Source organism: Elgaria multicarinata, chromosome 22 (assembly GCF_023053635.1).
Source record: "Elgaria multicarinata webbii isolate HBS135686 ecotype San Diego chromosome 22, rElgMul1.1.pri, whole genome shotgun sequence".
Classification (NCBI taxonomy): domain Eukaryota; kingdom Metazoa; phylum Chordata; class Lepidosauria; order Squamata; family Anguidae; genus Elgaria; species Elgaria multicarinata.
This window is the reverse complement of record NC_086192.1, coordinates 15,542,360-15,560,444: the sequence shown is the minus strand read 5'-3', so window position 1 is coordinate 15,560,444 and position 18,085 is coordinate 15,542,360. Positions and strand designations below refer to the sequence as shown.

Genomic DNA, 18,085 nt, shown 5'->3' with positions numbered 1-18,085 from the left:
GTCAGGGGCCCCTCCGGCAGGGACGCAGTGCGCATGCCTGGTTTAGGAGGGCGGGGCAAGACTGCAAAAGCCCCAGGGGCCTTTGCGCGCGACCCAGCGCGAGGCATCTTGGGAAGCGCAGTCCGCCCGCTCTGAGGGGGAGCAAGGGGCGGTCCCCGGCGGAGCGTGTTCCCTGACGCGGCCGGCGAGAGCGGAGGATGCCTCAGCGAGGCGGCGAGCTGCCCCCGACCAAGAGACCGAAGCTGGCGGCGGCGCCCCCGCGCAGGGCCATGTTGGTGGTGGCGGCGCCGGGCGCCAAGCGCCACCCTCCGCCGGCCTCCGCCAGCATCGACAGCCAGCGCCGGGGCTTGCCCATCTTCCAGGCGCGAGGGACGCTGCTCGGGCAGCTCCGCGGCCTGGACTGCGCCGTCCTCATCGGTGAGGAGAACCGCGCCCCTCCCCCCCCGCTCAGGACACGCCCCCTTGCCCAGGACACGCCCCTCCCCCGCTCAGGACACGCCCCCTTGCCCAGGACACGCCCCTCCCCCGCTCAGGACACGCCCCCTTGTCCAGGACACGCCCCCTTGCCCAGGAAGCGGGGTTCTATGGGGGGGGGGGAAATCGCAGGGAAAGGGCGGAGACTAGAGGTCTCCTTCAGGGGTGGCTCCGCCCCCCAAAAGAGGCCCGCCCATTTCAGTGCAGGTGGAAAGGGGCGGAGCGACTCTTCTCTTTCCCCACGTCTCCAGGACTGAGGGGCGGGGCGTATGTAAGCCGCGCCCTATTTGGCTCTCTTCCGGGTTGGGAGACAACTCATTTTTCATTGTGGGCAGCCCACCTCCTGTCATAGAATCATACCCTGTTTCCCCGAAAGTAAGGCATCCCCCCGAAAATAAGACCTTTTTTTTGGTTCAACAATAAATGTGTACCATATTCTTCTTCATGGAAAAATAAGACATCCCCTGAAAATGAGACCTAGCGCATCTTTGGGAGCAAAAATTAATATAAGACACTGTCTTATTTTCGGGGAAACAGAGTAGAATAGCAGAGTTGGAAGGACCCCACAAGGCCATTAAGTCCAACCCCCTGCTTAGTGCAGGAATCCACCCTAAAGCATCCCTGACGGATGGTTGTCAGTTGCCTCTTGAAGGCCTCTTGTGTGCGAGAGCCCACAATCTCCCTAGGTCACTGGTTCCATTGTCGTACTGCTCTAACAGTCAGGAAGTTTTTCCTGATGTCCAGCCGGAATCTGGCTTCCTTTAACTTGAGCCCCTTATTTAACTTGAGTCCTGCACTCTGGGAGGATCGAGAAGAGATCCTGGCCCTCCTCTGTGTGACAACCTTTTAAGTATTTGAAGAGTGCTATCACATCTCCCCTCAATCTTCTCTTCTCCAGGCTAAACAGGCCCAGTTCTTTCAGTCTCTCTCCATAGGGCTTTGTTTCCAGACCCCTGATCATCCTGGTTGCCCTCCTCTGAACACGCTCCAGCTTGTCTGCATCCTTCTTGAATTGTGGAGCCCAGAACTGGACGCAATACTCTAGATGAGGCCTAACCAGGGCCGAATAGAGAGGAACCAGTACCTCACGTGATTTGGAAGCTATACTTCTATTAACGCAGCCCAAAATAGCATTTGCCTTTCTTGCAGCCCTATCGCACTGTTGGCTCCTATTCAGCTTGCGATCTACAACAATTCCAAGATCCTTCTCATATGTAGTATTGTTGAGCCAAGTAACCCCCATCCTGTAACTGCACCTTTAGTTTCTATTTGCTTAATGTAGAACTTGGCATTTATCCCTATTCAATTTCATCCTGTTGTTTTCAGCCCAGCACTCCAGCCTATCAAGATCACTTTGAAGTTTCTTTCTGTCTTCCAGGGTATTAGCTATCCCACCTAATTTTGTGTCATCTGCAAATTTGATAAGCATTCCTTGCACCTCCTCGTCCAAATCATTAATAAATATGTTGAAGAGCACTGGGCCCAGGACTGAGCCCTGCGGTACCCCACTCGTTGCCTCTCCCCAGTTTGAGAAGGTTCCATTGATAAGTACTGTCCTTTCCCTCAGTGCCAAGGAAAGGTGGGGTGAGTGATAGTGGGAAAAATGCAACTTAAGTCCTGCTTAGAGTAGGCCCATTGAAATGAATGGGGCTTAAATTAGTCATGACTGTATTTTTTCGATTCTAAGACGCACTTTCCCCTCCATATAAACATCTCTAAAAATGGGGTGCATCTTAGAATTGCGGGTGCGTTTATTATTGCTTAGAATCAAAGCTTTTTTTCTGTTGGTGGTAATGAAATTAATGTGCATCTTACAATCGATGGCGTCTTAGAATCGAAGAAATACAGGTATCTCGCATCTTACATTGTTTTAGTGGACTAACCCCCCCAAATCTCGTTGGTTTAATGTTCTGCAGGGGAAACAGGTTCTGGGAAGACGACGCAAATCCCGCAGTACCTCTATGAAGGGGGAATCGGGCGCCAGGGCATTGTTGCTGTGACACAACCTCGCCGCGTGGCTGCTATATCCTTGGCTACCCGAGTCTCGGATGAGAAGAAAACGGAGCTGGGAAAATTGGTACGTCTCTGTTTGGCTAAGCTAAAAGGGTCCAACACACATTGAAACTCAATGCTTTGCAGATCAGGAGCTGGCTTCTAGAATGCAATGCCCAGAATGAGTTCCCCACCTCTCTCTCCCCTTGTTTGCATGTGGAACCTTGTTGAACATCGTGTATGCGCTGACGATAACCTTGACTAAGGATCTGCAGATTCCGTCATAACCGAACTGGGAGCAAGAATCAGGAATCCAGTCCTTTCTCCCCTTTCAGAAGCAAATCCCCACCTCCCTTCCTAATGGCTTAGCATTAAATGTAGATGAATGCTAACAATGGTTGATGCTATTCAGGCTGCAATATAACTCATTCAAAAGCAAGCCTCAGGAATATACTCTTCCTCTCTACTCGGAATTTCTATTGTAGACCGTTTAGAATAGGGAAGAATTTAAGCTTGCAGGATCTACTTTATTTTTTTTATAGAGCCCCAAGTTCCACCAAAGAGAGACTGTCTGTTGCAAAATTTATTTATTTATTTATTACATTTCTATACCTCCCAATAGCCAGAGCATTCTGGGTGGTTCACAAAAGTCACGCACTTGAGGGGAACAAAACCCTATAGCTCCCAGCATTCCCCAACACCGCTGAATTTATCATTTATACACCATGTTCTTAACTACTATATTGTGCTAGCGCATATTAGCAAGCGTTGAGGAGGGTCGCTTTGCTTGTTCAGAGGAGGGCAACCAGGATGATCAGGGGTCTGGAAACAAAGCCCTATGAAGAGAGACTGAAAGAACTGGGCCTGTTTAGCCTGGAGAAGAGAAGGTTGAGGGAAGACATGAGAGCACTCTTCAAATACTTGAAAGGTTGTCACACAGAGGCGGGCCGGGATCTCTTCTCGATCCTCCCAGAGTGCAGGACACGGAATAAGGGGCTCAAGTTAAAGGAAGCCAGATTCCGGCTGGACATCAGGAAAAACTTCCTGACTGTTAGAGCGGGACGACAATGGAACCAGTGACCTAGGGAGGTGGTGGGCTCTCCCACCCTAGAGGCAGCTGGACAAGCATCTGTCAGGGATGCTCTAGGGTGGATTCCTGCATTGAGCAGGGGGTTGGACTCGATGGCCTTGTAGGCCCCTTCCAACTCTGCGATTCTATGATTCCAAGTCTGGCTGGCTGAAATAGATGCCCTACGACTGGCCTTCTTTATTACATCACTGCCCAGAGAGCTTTGGCTATGGGGCGGTGTATAAATGTAATAAATAACAAAATAATCCTAATAAGTCTTCCTCCTCTCCTTTCTTCCGACGGCCGCAACGCTCAGGTCGGCTACACCGTGCGCTTCGAGGACCTCACCTCCGAGGAGACCAAGATCAAGTTCCTGACGGACGGGATGCTGCTGCGTGAGGCCATCGGCGACCCCCTCATGCACAAGTACAGCGTCGTCGTTTTGGACGAGGCCCACGAGAGGACGGTCCACACGGACGTGCTCTTCGGCGTGGTGAAAGCGGCGCAGAAGAAGCGGAAGGAGCTGGGGAAGTTGCCCCTGAAAGTGAGCGCTGGAAAGCAGATTGGGGAGGGGTGGGGGGTGGGGAGGCTGGTTAGGGGAGCCGTACTCCGGAACAGGTTTGGGAAGGCTGGGTGGAAACGGTTCATGGGCAGGATTTATGCATTAGGCTCCAGCGGATGTATGCGCAAGGCCTCGCCTTGCTCCCTTCCAGCCCCAGGAAGAGAATGAACTCTGTGCCCTCTTGGTGGCTCTGATTGTGGAGGCTTCCTCCATCGCAGGAGTCCATGGTGCCCCCGCCACAATGCCCCAGAAGGCAGTGCCATAGGAAAGGATTGGGAGCCATTCACCCGTGTGCCAGGGAAGAAAGAGTTCATAGAATCATAGAATAGCAGAGTTGGAAGGGGCCTACAAGGCCATCGAGTCCAACCCCCTGCTCAATGCAGGGATCCACCCTAAAGCATCCCTGACTATCCAGCTGCCTCTTGGAGGCCTCCAGTGTGGGAGAGCCCACCACCTCTCTGGCTAATTGGTTCCATTGTTGTACTGCTCTAACAGTCAGGAAGTTTTTCCTGACGTCCAGCCGGAATCTGGCTTCCTGTCACTTGAGCCCGTTATTCCGTGTCCTGCACTCTGGGAGGATCAAGAAGAGATCCTGGTGTTTCTGGAGATTGTTGGGGTGTCAGTAAGACTGTTCCTTGCCGTGGTGGTGATGTTACCCATTGAGAATCAAGCCTGCTCTTACCTGCGTAGTTCCCCACCCTGGATAATCTATCTTGGCCCCTCTAAAGGGTGCCAGAATGATGGGAGGCCAGGAGGGAATTTTGGGGAACATGTGTGATAATTATGGAAGGCTCTCCCCAACGAGGCCCGCCTGGCGCCAACATTGATACCTTTTCGGCGCCAGGTTAAAACTTTTTAATGCTCACTGTTTTTAACTTTTGTAAACTTCCCAGAGAGCTTCGGCTATGGGGCAGTATATAAATGTAACAAATAAATAAATATTAATGCAAGTTGCAAAGACCCACATCTCCTGGTTGGCTGCAGAGGAAAGTGAGGAACAGCTCAAAGCACAAACGTTGATGGTATTTCTCCGGTCCAAATGAAGACCTTTTACCTTCGCCAAAACCTTTGCCTGGCAGACAACCTGAGCACCAGTGACGCTGCCGCCTTCAAGGGCCTGAACGTATCCCACCCATCAGGCACCAGCCTCGCTAACAGTCCGCTTCTTACAGGTGATCGTGATGTCGGCCACCATGGACGTAGACCTGTTCTCTCAGTACTTCAACGGCGCTCCTGTCCTCTACCTCGAGGGCAGGCAGCATCCCATCCAGATCTTCTACACAAAGCAGCCTCAGAGCGATTACCTCCAAGCGGCGCTGGTGACCGTCTTCCAAATCCATCAGGTACCACGTTCTGTTCCAGTCGTTTTGTCTACCTGCTGCTCTCTCTGCTTTTATTGACTTTGCTACCTTTTCGTCCTGCCCTTCCTCCGAGGTGCTCAGGGTGGTGTCCGTAGTTCTCCTTCCCCTCTCGCCCACGTTACTTTCACAATAACTCTGCGAGGTGGGTTAGGCTGAGGAATGGTGACTGTCCCAACATCGCCTGTTGAGCTCCGTGGCGGAGTGAGGACTTGAACCCAGGTCTCCCCTGTCCTAGTTGGACGCTCTAGTTCAGCCTGCCCCAAGCTGGTGCCCTCCAGATGTTTTGGGCTCCAGTTCCATCAGCCCCAGCCTATGGTCAGGAATGCTGGGTTGTAGTCTAGAACATCTGGAGGGCACAGGTCGGGGAATGCCGCTCTAGCCGCTACACCATGGCGGTATCTAAATACATTTGGAGTCTTAAGATGTTCAAGGAGCAAGGTGCCTCGTTAACTTCCGCAGTACCCAGGAAGCTCTACTTTGGGGCATTCGCTCTCCGAGATGTATACAGGTCTTTGAAAATGGAATGGAATTGGCTGGGGGATGCTGGGAGTTGTAGTCCAAGTCATCCGGAGGGCACCAGGTGGGCAAAGGTGGGCTTGGGTCTCTAAAAAGTAAGTAGAATCATAGAATAGTAGAGTTGGAAGGGGCCTCTAAGGCCATCGAGTCCAACCCCTTGAGTATCGTGAGTTGGATCTGGATGCTAATTTTCCACCGGGTGGCAGAGCAGCAAGAGAGAACAGAGGCAGTTCTATTCCACCGCCTTTGCTGACAGGCCGGCTGCCTTTGCCACCCCCCTCAACTGTCTCCTAGCGGCAGCCATTCCACCAAGAGACCTGAACTGTTTCCATCGCGGCTGGCTGTGATAAGAACTATAACGTTAAGAATAGGTACCTGCGCTTGCTTTTTTTGTCCTCCCTCCCCATCCCTTCTTCCTTGTGTGTCGTGCTTTCCAGGCCTTTAAGTTTGTGGGCAGGGGCTGCTTTATTGCTGATGTTTGCAAATTGCTCTGCAAGTCCTTTTTGGCTGAAGAGCAGCATCGAAATGCTTTAAATTAACCTTACTCAACTGGGTGCCCTCCAGATGGTTTGGACTACAATCTCCATCATTGGGGCCAGGTTGGCTGGGGATGATGGGAGTTATAGCACAAAGCATCTGGAAATGCCCCGTCGGGGAAGGCTTTATTTATTTATTTATTTTATTTATTTATTTAAGGATTTTTATGCCGCCCTTCAGCCAAAAAAGGCTCTCATGGCGGCTTACAAAAGTATTTCTTGACAGTCCCTGCCCACAGGCTTACAATCTAAAAAACATGACACAAAAGGAAAGGGGATTGGGAGGGAGGAGGAGGAAAAGGAAAGCAAATTCAGGCACTACAATCTTAGTTGGAAAAGTTCAGCAGTTACAGGTGACAGCAGGAGGGAGGGGGCTCTCAGCTGGAGCTGGACCCAGGCACGGTGGAGAGGCGCCTGGCTGCTGCTTCCTCCCTCACTGGTGGCCTCTGCAGAGACAGTTGGTGGCAGGAGGGAGGGGGCTCTCAGCTGGAGCTGGACCCAGGCACGGTGGAGAGGTGCCTGGCTGCTGCTTCCTCCCTCACTGGTGGCCTCTGCAGAGACAGTTGGTGGCAGGAGGGAGGGGGCTCTCAGCTGGAGCTGGACCCAGGCACGGTGGAGAGGTGCCTGGCTGCTGCTTCCTCCCTCACTGGTGGCCTCTGCAGAGACAGTTGGTAGCAGGAGGGAGGGGGCTCTCAGCTGGAGCTGGAGCCAGGCACGGTGGAGAGGCTTTAAACAGATCCCTGATTCTTTTAATATATCTGATTACTTTAAAGGAAGCTCCTTCCTCCCACGACATCCTGGTGTTCCTGACGGGCCAAGAAGAGATTGAAGCAATGACCAAAACGTGTCGGGAAATTGGGAAGCACCTTCCGGACGGCTGTCCTCAGATGGTGGTCCTGCCGCTCTACGCTTCCCTGCCTTATTCGCAACAGCTCCGAGTCTTCCAGGTTGCGCCGAAGGTAAAGGAACCGGAGAGAAACAGCAGGAGGGGTTTTCTTGCCACAAACAACACTGTCTTTAAAAAGAAAAAATCATCTTCTTACAGTTTCCCAGATGGTACCCAAAAGGCAGGTGAAGTCCCAGTTGTCAGAGATAAGGATCTCCATCTGGTTGCGATTCAACTCTTCTTTATTGAACAGTCACAGCTGTGGGAGCCTGTACACGCGCAGAGTTCTCTTAGAACAAAGCCCACGCAGTACTTTTACAGGAGTTCACTTAATCTTAGAAATGAGTGAATCGCCCCAAAGCCTTGTTCCATAAATGGCAGAGCGCAGGTCATAGAATCACAGAATAGCAGAGTTGGAAGGGGCCTACAAGGCCATCGAGTCCAACCCCCTGCTCAGTGCAGGAATCCACTCTAAAGCATCCCTGACAGAGGGTTGTCCAGCTGCCTCTTGAAGGCTTCTAGTGTGGGAGAGCCCACAACCTCCCAAGGTAACTGGTTCCATTGTCGTACTGCTCTAACAGTCAGGAAGTTTTTCCTGATGTCCAGCCAGAATCTGGCTTCCTTTAACTTGAGCCTGTTATTCCGTGTCCTGCACTCTGGGAGGATCGAGAAGAGATCCTGGCCCTCCTCTGCGTGACAACCTTTTAAGTATTTGAACAGTGCTCTCATGTCTCCCCTCCATCTTCTCTTCTCCAGCCTAAACATGCCCGGTTCTTTCAGTCTCTCCTCATAGGGCTTTGTTTCCAGAGCCCTGATCATCCTGGTTGCCCTCCTCTGAACACGCTCCAGCTTGTCTGCGTCCTTCTTGAATTGTGGAGCCCAGAACTGGACGCAATACTCTAGATGAGGCCTAACCAGGGCCGAATAAAGAGGAACCAGTACCTCACGTGATTTGGAAGCTATACTTCTATTAATGCAGCCCAAAATAGCATTGGCCTTTCTTGCAGCCTTTTGCACTGTTGGCTCATATTCAGCTTGCAATCTAGAAAAAGGCCTGCTGAAATAGAAGTGTGTCTCTGCTGCTGTTCTGAGAGCAGGCAACGCCTGTACCTCTCTAGGAAGGCTATTTCAGTGCTAGGCTATCGGGGTACCCACCTGCCATACATCCCAAAACACAGGAGGGCCTTTTCCTGTTCTACTGCCGCTTTGTTATCCTTGATGTGTTATTTATTGACTCCAATAGATCCCCCCCCCCCGTTTTTAATTTCGGAGAGCCAGCTGGCACGTTTTTGAGACATTACAAGGCGAAGCATAAACGTTTAGAATGAAGAATAAAGAAATAACCGCTAAAGCTTTCCTACTTTCTTTTCTTCCAGGGTTACCGCAAACTCATTCTCTCCACCAACATTGCAGAGACCTCTATCACCATCGCAGGCATAAAATACGTGGTGGATACGGGCATGGTTAAAGCGAAGAAGTATTCTCCCGGTACGTATACGTCAGACACAACCTATGCTATTCTATGATTCTGTGAACTGAGCATAAAAAATGCTGGAAAACGTTGAAATGCTCCCTAGACAACTTAGTCGAGTTCAGCCTTCCCCAACTTGGATCCCTCTGTATGTTTTGCACTACACCACCCATAATCCCCAACAATGGGACCCTGCTGGCCGGGGCTGATGGGACGTTTAGTCCAAAACCAGGCTAGAGAAGGCTGGCCTCCTTCGATCCGAGGAGTCCCATCTTATTTAACGACAGACATTTCATACCCTTCGTAGAAAGCGGCCTGGAGGTGCTGGCGGTCCAGCGTGTGTCGAAGGCCCAGGCCTGGCAGCGAGCCGGACGGGCTGGGAGAGAGGACAGCGGCCTTTGCTACCGCCTTTACACGGAAGACGAGTTCGAGAAGTTCGAGAAGATGACCGTGCCAGAGATCCAAAGGTGAGCTTTGCGGGGGCCCTTTCAGGAACGGGGAGTCCCTGGCAGGGATTTATTATTTATTTGTTTACAATATTTATATACCGCTCCCCATGCAAAATTTATTTTACAAGGTAAAATAAAATAAAAGCAGCATAAACACTTTAAAATAGATTTTAAAAGGAAGCAAAATGTACAGTGAACCGTGGCTGGTGATTCAGGGAAGCCTTCCCGGAAGAATGACGTTTTCAGGAGTCGCCGAAAGGAATACCAAGAATGCAGGAGAAGTTGGACCTTAGTTGTTCAGCCTGCTGTCCATCAGCATTCCCTGGCGTGGACCAATGTCTCTCCTCCTGCATTTAGAGGAAGATTTTAATTTTGCCGGGTGTTCCCAAATTGCTCTTCGTCCATGGGCAACCCATCGACAGTGAGACTTCAATTTTGCACCGTTCTAAGAGGCCGGGCTCCTTTCCCTCTGCAGGTGCAACCTGGCCAGTGTGATGCTCCATCTCCTGGCTCTGAGAATCCCCAACGTCCTCACCTTTGACTTCATGTCGAAACCATCCCCAGGTAAGTGAACGGCGGCTAGGAATTGGGGCCAGAATAAGGTTTGCCTTTGCAGGCCTTTTCTCTGTTTATAAATCAATAGAGAAGGCCGTTGTTGTCAAAGACAAAATTAAACAGGTAGTGCATAAGGCAATTCTTAGATTTTAATTATACACACACACACACTTGCCACTGGGCAGTGAGAATACAGAAATACAGTTATTATTACATAAACATAGTTACTAGTTTGGCAGGGACTTCAAGTGATTCTCCATATGGAGTGGAGGAATATATGGAGTGGAGGCAGCTGGACAACCATCTGTCAGTGATGCTGTAGGGTGGATTCCTGCCTTGAGCAGGGGGTTGGACTCGATGGCCTTGTAGGCCCCTTCCAACTCTGCTATTCTATGATTCTATGATTCTTCTTGTCACCCACGGCAATAGCCTGTTAGACGGTGTTGGTAAACGATATTGGCTGATGAAGCCATTTGCAAAACAGGGTGTGAAAATATACCGGATGCCTGTTTAACTTTGTATGAATCGTTTATAACTCTGAAGAAATCTGTTTAACTTTGTCAAAAATTCCTCAGCTGTTCCAGCTTGTCAATAATAACTGGGTTTATGTAATAATAATTGTATTTCTGTATTCTCACTGTCCAGTGACGATATTGTGTGTGTGTGTGTGTGTGTGTATAAATAATTAAAATCTAAGAATTGACATATGTTATGAAGAATTGTGTACCCCAGCTTTGAAATCTTTTTTTCTGTGTAAACATGCACAGGATTGCACCTTAGAGGGTGCAATCTCTGAGCTGTGATTGGTATCCAATATCTTGGGTACCACCAGGAAGGTGTCTCCTGAGAAGCACACACAACCTTCCTAGACGATCAGGGGATCTCTTAAGTATCCTAGTCCTGTTTAGAGCTTTGTAAACACAGATCAACAGTTGAAACCTAGCCTGGAAGTATATAGGCAGCCAGCGCAACTTCCCTCCACATAGGGGTAAGATGCTGGCCATGTTGGCCCTGTTACCAACCTGACCGAGTGCAACTTCTGGACTACCATAAAGGGCAGCCCCCTGTAAAGCCCATTGCAGTAATCTATCTGCAGTCACGTTGAGCCTCGTGTGGCGCAGAGTGATAAGCGGCACTTACTGCAGCGGAAACTCTCTCCACGGCCTGAGTTCGATTCCAGCGGAAGCTGGTTCTCAGGCAGCCGGCTCAGGTCGACTCAGCCTTCCATCTTTCCAAGGTCGGTAAAATGAGTACCCAGCTAGCTGGGGAGAAAGGTAACCGCGACTGGGGAAGGCAGTGGCAAACCACCCCGCTGCAAAGTCTGCCGAGAAAACGTCAGCGAAAAGCAGGCGTCCCTCTAGGAGTCAGCAGTGACTCAAGTGCTTTGCACGAGAGGTTCCTTTCCTTTTCCCCCCTGACGTTACCGGTGCCTGGACCGCAGTGGCTGAGCAATGTCTGCTGTGCTTGTCTTGCCCCGACAGAGGCTCTCCAGGCTGCTATCGAGCAACTGGCCCTCCTGGGCGCGGTGGAAAGGAAAGAAGATCAACTGGTCCTCACCCCGCTGGGAAGGAAGATGGCTGCGTTTCCCCTGGAACCCAAATTCGCCAAAGTAAAATATTACGTTCTTGTTTCCTTGATGGGCGGCGGGGAGAAAAGGGACACTTTGAGTTGATTTCCTTTTCTTGCCCCTCGACCTCCTTAGCAAAGTAGAGTCTCCTACTTTGGTGTGAGTTTTTCCCCGTTTTGCTTTTCGCCTTCCGTTGAATGAGCAAGAGACGTGTCGGAGGGTGGGCGCCAGTTCCGCCCCCCCCCCCAATGAATTTGGTGAGGTGTAAAAAAGAAAAGAAAAGTAGGTTTTTGAGCCCAATTACCCAGGCTTTTGCAATGAGGAGGCCAGTATAGCCCAATCAGAAATGACTGGGGATTTGATTTGATTTCTCTCCCATCATGGGATCCAGAAGAATCCCCAAGGCAGCTTACAGAGACTAATAAAATTCATTTGAATTAGGGCTGCATGGCTTTGCGGTAGCATATTTCCCCCACAACCCCATTAGCATGGCTAATGGTTGGGGATTATGGCAGTTGTAGTCCAAAACATCAGGAGGGCACCAGGTTGTCTACTCCTGCCTTAATGGATAGTCTGTTGATTCGCAGCACTAGGTTTACAATCTAAGAAAACATGACAAAAGGAAAGGGGATTGGGAGGGAGGAGGAAAAAAAGTGCAAATTTAGGCACTAGATTCTTAGTTTACTGGGGTTTGAGCGGGGAAGAACAGCAGGAGCTTTCTGTCTGTGGCGTCACAATTAATTTGAAGAAGACAAGCTAGGCTGGCTACAAAAATTCCCAAGAGAGACTAGGAGAGGGTGTCCTTGAACAGAATATACATTCTCTGGCCTTATAGAAAATATTCTCTGTTTTCCAGTTTGCTGACTGGAAAGTCTTAAATGCAAACTTCAGCCAGGGATCACTTTAGGAGGACTTCTGTGTCGTTTTCTACACGCACATTTCTTGTCTGCCGGCTGCTTTGCTCGCTGAATCTCTTTATTAAAAGCCTCCCCTTCCCTCCCTCTCCTGCCCGTGTTCGGCAGACGATCCTGACGGCCCCCAAGTTCCACTGCACGGAGGAAATCCTCACCATTGTCTCTCTGCTCTCCGTGGACAGCGTTCTTTACAACCCTCCCTCACGGCGGGACGAGGTCCAGGCCGTCCGGAAGAAGTTCATCTCCAGCGAAGGGGATCACATCACGTTGCTCAACATCTACCGAGCCTTCAAAAACATCAGCGGCAATCGGGTAAGCACTCAGGGGGCCTCCGACTGAGCAGGCGCCGGGTCCTGCTTTTTACAACCCTAGAATCGTAGGGTTGGAAGGGGCCTATAAGGCCATCAAGTCCAACCCCCTGCTCAATGCAGGAATCCATCAGTCATACCTTCTGTCGCACATTTTATTTATTTATTTTTATTTATTTATTACATTTATATACCGCCCCATAGCCGAAGCTATGCAGAGTGCTGTCTGTAGAGTGCTGTCTAATTTTTGCCGGCCCTCCACTACCTCTCGGTCCTTCTATTCCCAACGTTCAGGCTGGGACTGCCCTGGCTTCTGTCGTCAAAATGGCACTGCTCAAGCACACGACAGGAGGTGTTAGCAGGCTTGAGAGGGACCCAAGTTTTGCAGAATTACAAAATACCCTTAGAGGGCGTGGGGGAGGGGGGAACACCACAGCAAAGACTGGGAGAGGATCCGAACAGGATAATTGCAGTAGGAGGGATGGAGAATCAGGTCCGACACGGGATGGAGGGTCTGAAATCCTGAGCACTCATTTTGGCAGAATCTAGAATGTGGGGGTTGCCATTTGGCAGAACTTCCATGACGTTTCTCTGAAAATTACTCTTTTGCCCCTCCAGATGTTTTGGCTGGGGCTGACGGGAAATATAACCCCCAACATCTGGAAGGCAGATTTGCCCACCCTGACTTCCATTTTCCGCTTCCCTGGGGGAAAGGCTTTCTTAAACCATAGAATCAATAGCGAATGAAACCGGCATATCGGCCCTCCTCTGTGTGACAACCTTCTAAGTATTTGAAGAGTGCTTTCATGTCTCCCCTCAATCTTCTCTTCTCCAGGCTAAACATGCCCAGTTCCTTCAGTCTCTCTTCATAGGGCTTGGTTTTCAGACCCCTGATCTAAACATGGTTGCCAGACCATGTTTAGCCTGGAGAAGAGAAGATTGAGGGGAGACATGACAGCACTCTTCTAATACTTAAAAGTTTGTCCCACAGAGGAGGGCCAGGATCTCTTCTCAATCCTCCCAGAGTGCAGGACACGGAATAACGGTCTCAAGTTAAAGGAAGCCAGATTCCATCTGGACATCAGGAAAAACTTCTTGACTGTTAGAGCAGTGCGACAATGGAATCAGTTACCTAGGGAGGTTGTGGGCTCTCCCACACTAGAGGCCTTCAAGAGGCAGCTGGACAACCACCTGTCAGGGATGCTTTAGGGTGGATTCCTGCATTGAGCAGGGGGTTGGACTCGATGGCCTTGTTGGCCCCTTCCAACTCTGCTATTCTATGATTCTATGATCCTCTTGGTTGCCCTCCTCTGAACACACTCCAGCTTGTCTGCGTCCTTCTTGAATTGTGGAGCCCAGAACTGGACGCAATACTCTAGATGAGACCGAATAGAGAGGAACCAGGACCTTGCGCGATTTGGAAGCTATGCTTCTATTAACGCAGCCCAAAAGAGCCTTTGCTTTTTTTGCAGCCACATCCCACTGTTGGCTCCTATTCAGCTTGCGATCTGTCACAATTCCAAGATCCTTCTCGCTTGTCGTGTCACCGAGCCAATACTGGGGCACACAAGCAAGAGGGTGCTGTTGCGGTCCTGGCCTGCTTCCAGGCTTCTCATACATGAAGCCACGGTGGAAACAGGATGCTGGACTAGGGAGGCCTTTGGTCTCATCCAGCACGACTCTTACGTTATGTGTGAGCACAAAAGTAGCCCTGCCCTCCTGGTCTGGATATCATCATCTGCTCTGCTTCTGGATGTGCTCTGTGGGGCGAGTTGGGGAGTGTTGCTCCTTGGTGAGGCAAAGACAGCTTGAGCAACCACTGATATCAGCAACTCTGCTGAACCCCCTCCTGTGAAGGTCTGAACTCCCATCAAATCAGCTGTCTGAGAGGAGAACTGTGTGTAATAGGAGGTGCAGCCCGGTGTCTCCCCTGTTCTGGTTCCTTCTCAAATATGGTTTTGGGGAGTGGGGGAATGGGTACTTCCAAAGAGGGATGGCCAGAGCCCACATAGACACCAGGCGTAGGGCGGTGGAGTCTGCCGCTTCAGGGGTGGAAAACTCTACCTGCTGGAGTCTGTTTCCGGGGAGACTGTCGGCAGCTTTATTGTGGCATGTTTGGAAGGAAACTTCCCAAAACCATTGGGGACTTTTTGTTGAAATATATATATATATATATCGATCTTGGTAAATGTATGGATATTGGAGTCGGATGCGTAATGCAAATTGGCTTGATTCTTGACCTTAGCAAGTAACTTTCTCTTCTCTTCCACATCCTTTTGCCTCAGGAATGGTGCAAAGAAAACTTTGTGAACAGCAGAAATATGTTGCTGGTCTCGGACGTCAGGGCTCAGCTCCGGGACATTTGTATGAAGGTAATTGCGGGAATGGTCAAAGGCAGCTGGTTCTCAAGCTGAATGAGCCAACAGTGCCATATGGCTGCAAGAAAGGCAAATGCTATTTTGGGCTGCATTAATTGAAGTATAACTTCCAAATCGCGTGAGGTCCTGGTTCCTCTCTATTCGGCCCTGGTTAGGCCTCATCTAGAGTATTGCGTCCAGTTCTGGGCTCCACAATTCAAGAAGGACGCAGACAAGCTGGAGCGTGTTCAGAGGATGATCAGGGGTCTGGAAACGAAGCCCTATGAAGAGAGACTGAAAGAACTGGGCATGTTGAGCCTGGAGAAGAGAAGATTGAGGGGAGACACGATAGCACTCTTCAAATACTTAAAAGGTTGTCACACAGAGGAGGGCCAGGATCTCTTCTTGATCCTCCCAGAGTGCAGGACACAGAGTAATGGGCTCAACCCAGATTCCAGCTGGACATCAGGAAAAACTTCCTGACTGTTAGAGCAGGGCGACAATGGAATCAGTGACCTAGGGAGGTTGTGGGCTCTCCCACAATAGAGGCCTTCAAGAGGCAGCTGGGCAACCCTCTGTCAGGGATGCTTTAGGGTGGATTCCTGCATTGAGCAGGGGGGTGGACTCGATGGCCTTGTAGGCCCCTTCCAACTCTGCTATTCTATGATTCTACGTTTACGAACTGTTTTTCATTGGACTTCGTTGTCATTCGGGCTCCGGCATTTAATTGAATAAAGCTGCAAGCCTATACTCATTTACCTAGGAGTAAGCCTCATTGAACGCATGGGATTGACTTTTGAGTAGCCTGGGAGAAGAGAAAAGTCTTGACCTGGCGCCTGAAAGATAACAGTGTTGGTGCCAGGCGAGCCTCATTTCTCAGCTCCCTCTCTCAAAATACCCCATGAAGCTGATTGGTGGGAGATTCAAGACAGATCAAAGGACAGACTTCTTCACACAGCGCAGAGTTAAATTGTGGAATTCACTACCGCAAGATGAATTGATGGCCACCAATTTGGATGGCTTTAAAAGGGGGTTGGATAAATCCCTGGAGGAGAAAGCTATCCGTGGCTACTAGCCCTGATGGTTGTCTGCTACCTCCAGTATCTGAGGCAGTAAGCCTGTGTGCACCAGTTGCTGGGGAACATGGGCGGGAGGGTGCTGTTGCACCGTATCCTGCTTTATTGGTCCCTGGACGACAGCTGATTGGCCCCTGTGTGAACAGAATGCTGGACTAGATGGACCCTCTGTTGGAAAGTAACTCCTCTCAAGAATAAGCAGAGTTCTGTTAGAAGTTCTCTCAGTAGAAACGCAGCAAAGACTCAAAGAAGCTCAAACACTTCGTTAAGATAAAACAGAGCTTTTTTTACTGGCATAGAAATTGGTTGAATAAATTAGTTACAACACACACAAACAACGATTTTATCTGATAACAGCAGTAGCAGTAAAGCAGCAGCAAGGGGAAAGAGATAATGATGCAACACAGAGCCATATATATAGTGTAAAAACTGTACAGTCATCCCAGCCACTAATTGACTAATTGAAAAATCATCCCAAGCCGTCAATAATTCAATAATTGCATCGTCCAGATGGCGGCCTTGACATTTAGAAATATTTCTTCATGTTTCTTCATATCTTCTGCCACTGGGGATCCTAAAACTAAGGAATGAAGTAAAACCTGATCCATTCCAGGATCCGACACCCTCAGTCTGATCCACTTCAGTTATGTCCATAACTGAATTTAATGAGCGGAGGAGGTGTGTCCTGGTCTTCGTCGCCTGTGGAGCGGTCGAACCTTGGCCTCCCATGACCTTGCTTTTGTCTTGCTCTCAACCCTCCAGCTTTCGATTCCGCTGGAGTCTTCCCGATCCGACACGGGGAACATCCGCCGCTGCCTGGCCTACAGCCTCTTCATGAACACGGCAGAGCTGCAGCCGGACGGCACCTACGCCACAACCGATGCCCGCCAGCCGGTGGCCATCCACCCTTCCTCGGTCCTCTTCCACTGCAAGCCAGCCTGCGTCACGTACAACGAACTGCTCCACACCAGCAAGTGCTACATGCGGGACTTGTGCGTGGTGGATGCCGACTGGCTGTATGATGCCGCCCCCGAGTACTTCCGCCAGAAGCTCAGGACGGCCAAGAACTGACCGTGAGGCTTCCTGGGTGTGTGTGTGTGTGTGTCTTGCGGGCCGGGATTTGGGTCACCAAACCTCCAGGAACTGTGCGGTACCGATCGCCCACCCGCTGACAGGAGAGTGTCTTCTTGAAAGAACCGTGTGTCGGAAACACGCCTCAGGCTGCAGTCGCCTTTACCTGGAAGCGGTTTACCAGGCAACGTTTATTTCTGCTGAAGCGCCTCTCTGAATTGGTCCTCCTCTGTTTCCGTTCCAAATGTGGGAGCGTCCCTATTTGACAGGTGGGGAAAAAGCTGTCCTTGGCCCTCCACTGATTTCAGTAGGATTGTGCACCAAGGGAAAAGAACTCACATTGCTTTCCAAGGCGAACTCGAGGGATCTATGTATTCGAAAATATATATATATATTGCTGCCTTGTCCTGGGCTTTGTCAACATGATGTTATAACCTGAATTGGAGGAGGGGAGTTTTTTGAAATGGTTATTTTGAGGATGGACGTGCTAATCTCTCTCCCCACCCCCTGGCACATATTTTAGGTTGTAGTTATTTTAATAGTAACAATTAATAATAATAAAATTATTTATTTCTTACCCACCTCTCCCTTTGGATCGAGGCAGGGAACGACATTAGTACAAGAATCAACACATCTTAAAAATACTTGATTTCATGTTCATCTGGGTCTGGGTAGGCCTGTTGGAAAAGGCTAGTTTTCAAAGCTGTCTTAAAATCGCAGAGAGAGTTAATTTTATGAATCTCCTCTGGAGATTTTAAACACTTTATTGCCCAGACGTAGTAGGCTGGAGGAGCACTTCTGTGGGTTTATTGATCAAGGGTCTGGAAACAAAGCCCTATGAAGAGAGACTGAAAGAACTGGGCATGTTTAGCCTGGAGAAGAGAAGACTGAGGGGAGACATGAGAGCACTCTTCAAATACT

General features: G+C 50.0%; 1 protein-coding gene across 1 annotated transcript; it reads left to right on the top strand.

Moving 5' to 3' along the window:
* Positions 1-234: 234 nt before the first annotated feature.
* Positions 235-17,741, top strand: DHX33 (DEAH-box helicase 33). The gene is made up of 12 exons (XM_063146511.1): positions 235-417; positions 2,391-2,551; positions 3,852-4,079; positions 5,270-5,440; positions 7,284-7,469; positions 8,773-8,884; positions 9,175-9,334; positions 9,792-9,880; positions 11,353-11,480; positions 12,461-12,664; positions 14,946-15,032; positions 16,856-17,741. Exons 1-12 carry the CDS (start codon positions 270-272, stop codon positions 17,162-17,164), a joined length of 1,983 nt encoding a protein of 660 aa, XP_063002581.1. The 5' UTR covers positions 235-269; the 3' UTR covers positions 17,165-17,741.
* The last annotated feature ends 344 nt before the right edge of the window (positions 17,742-18,085 follow it).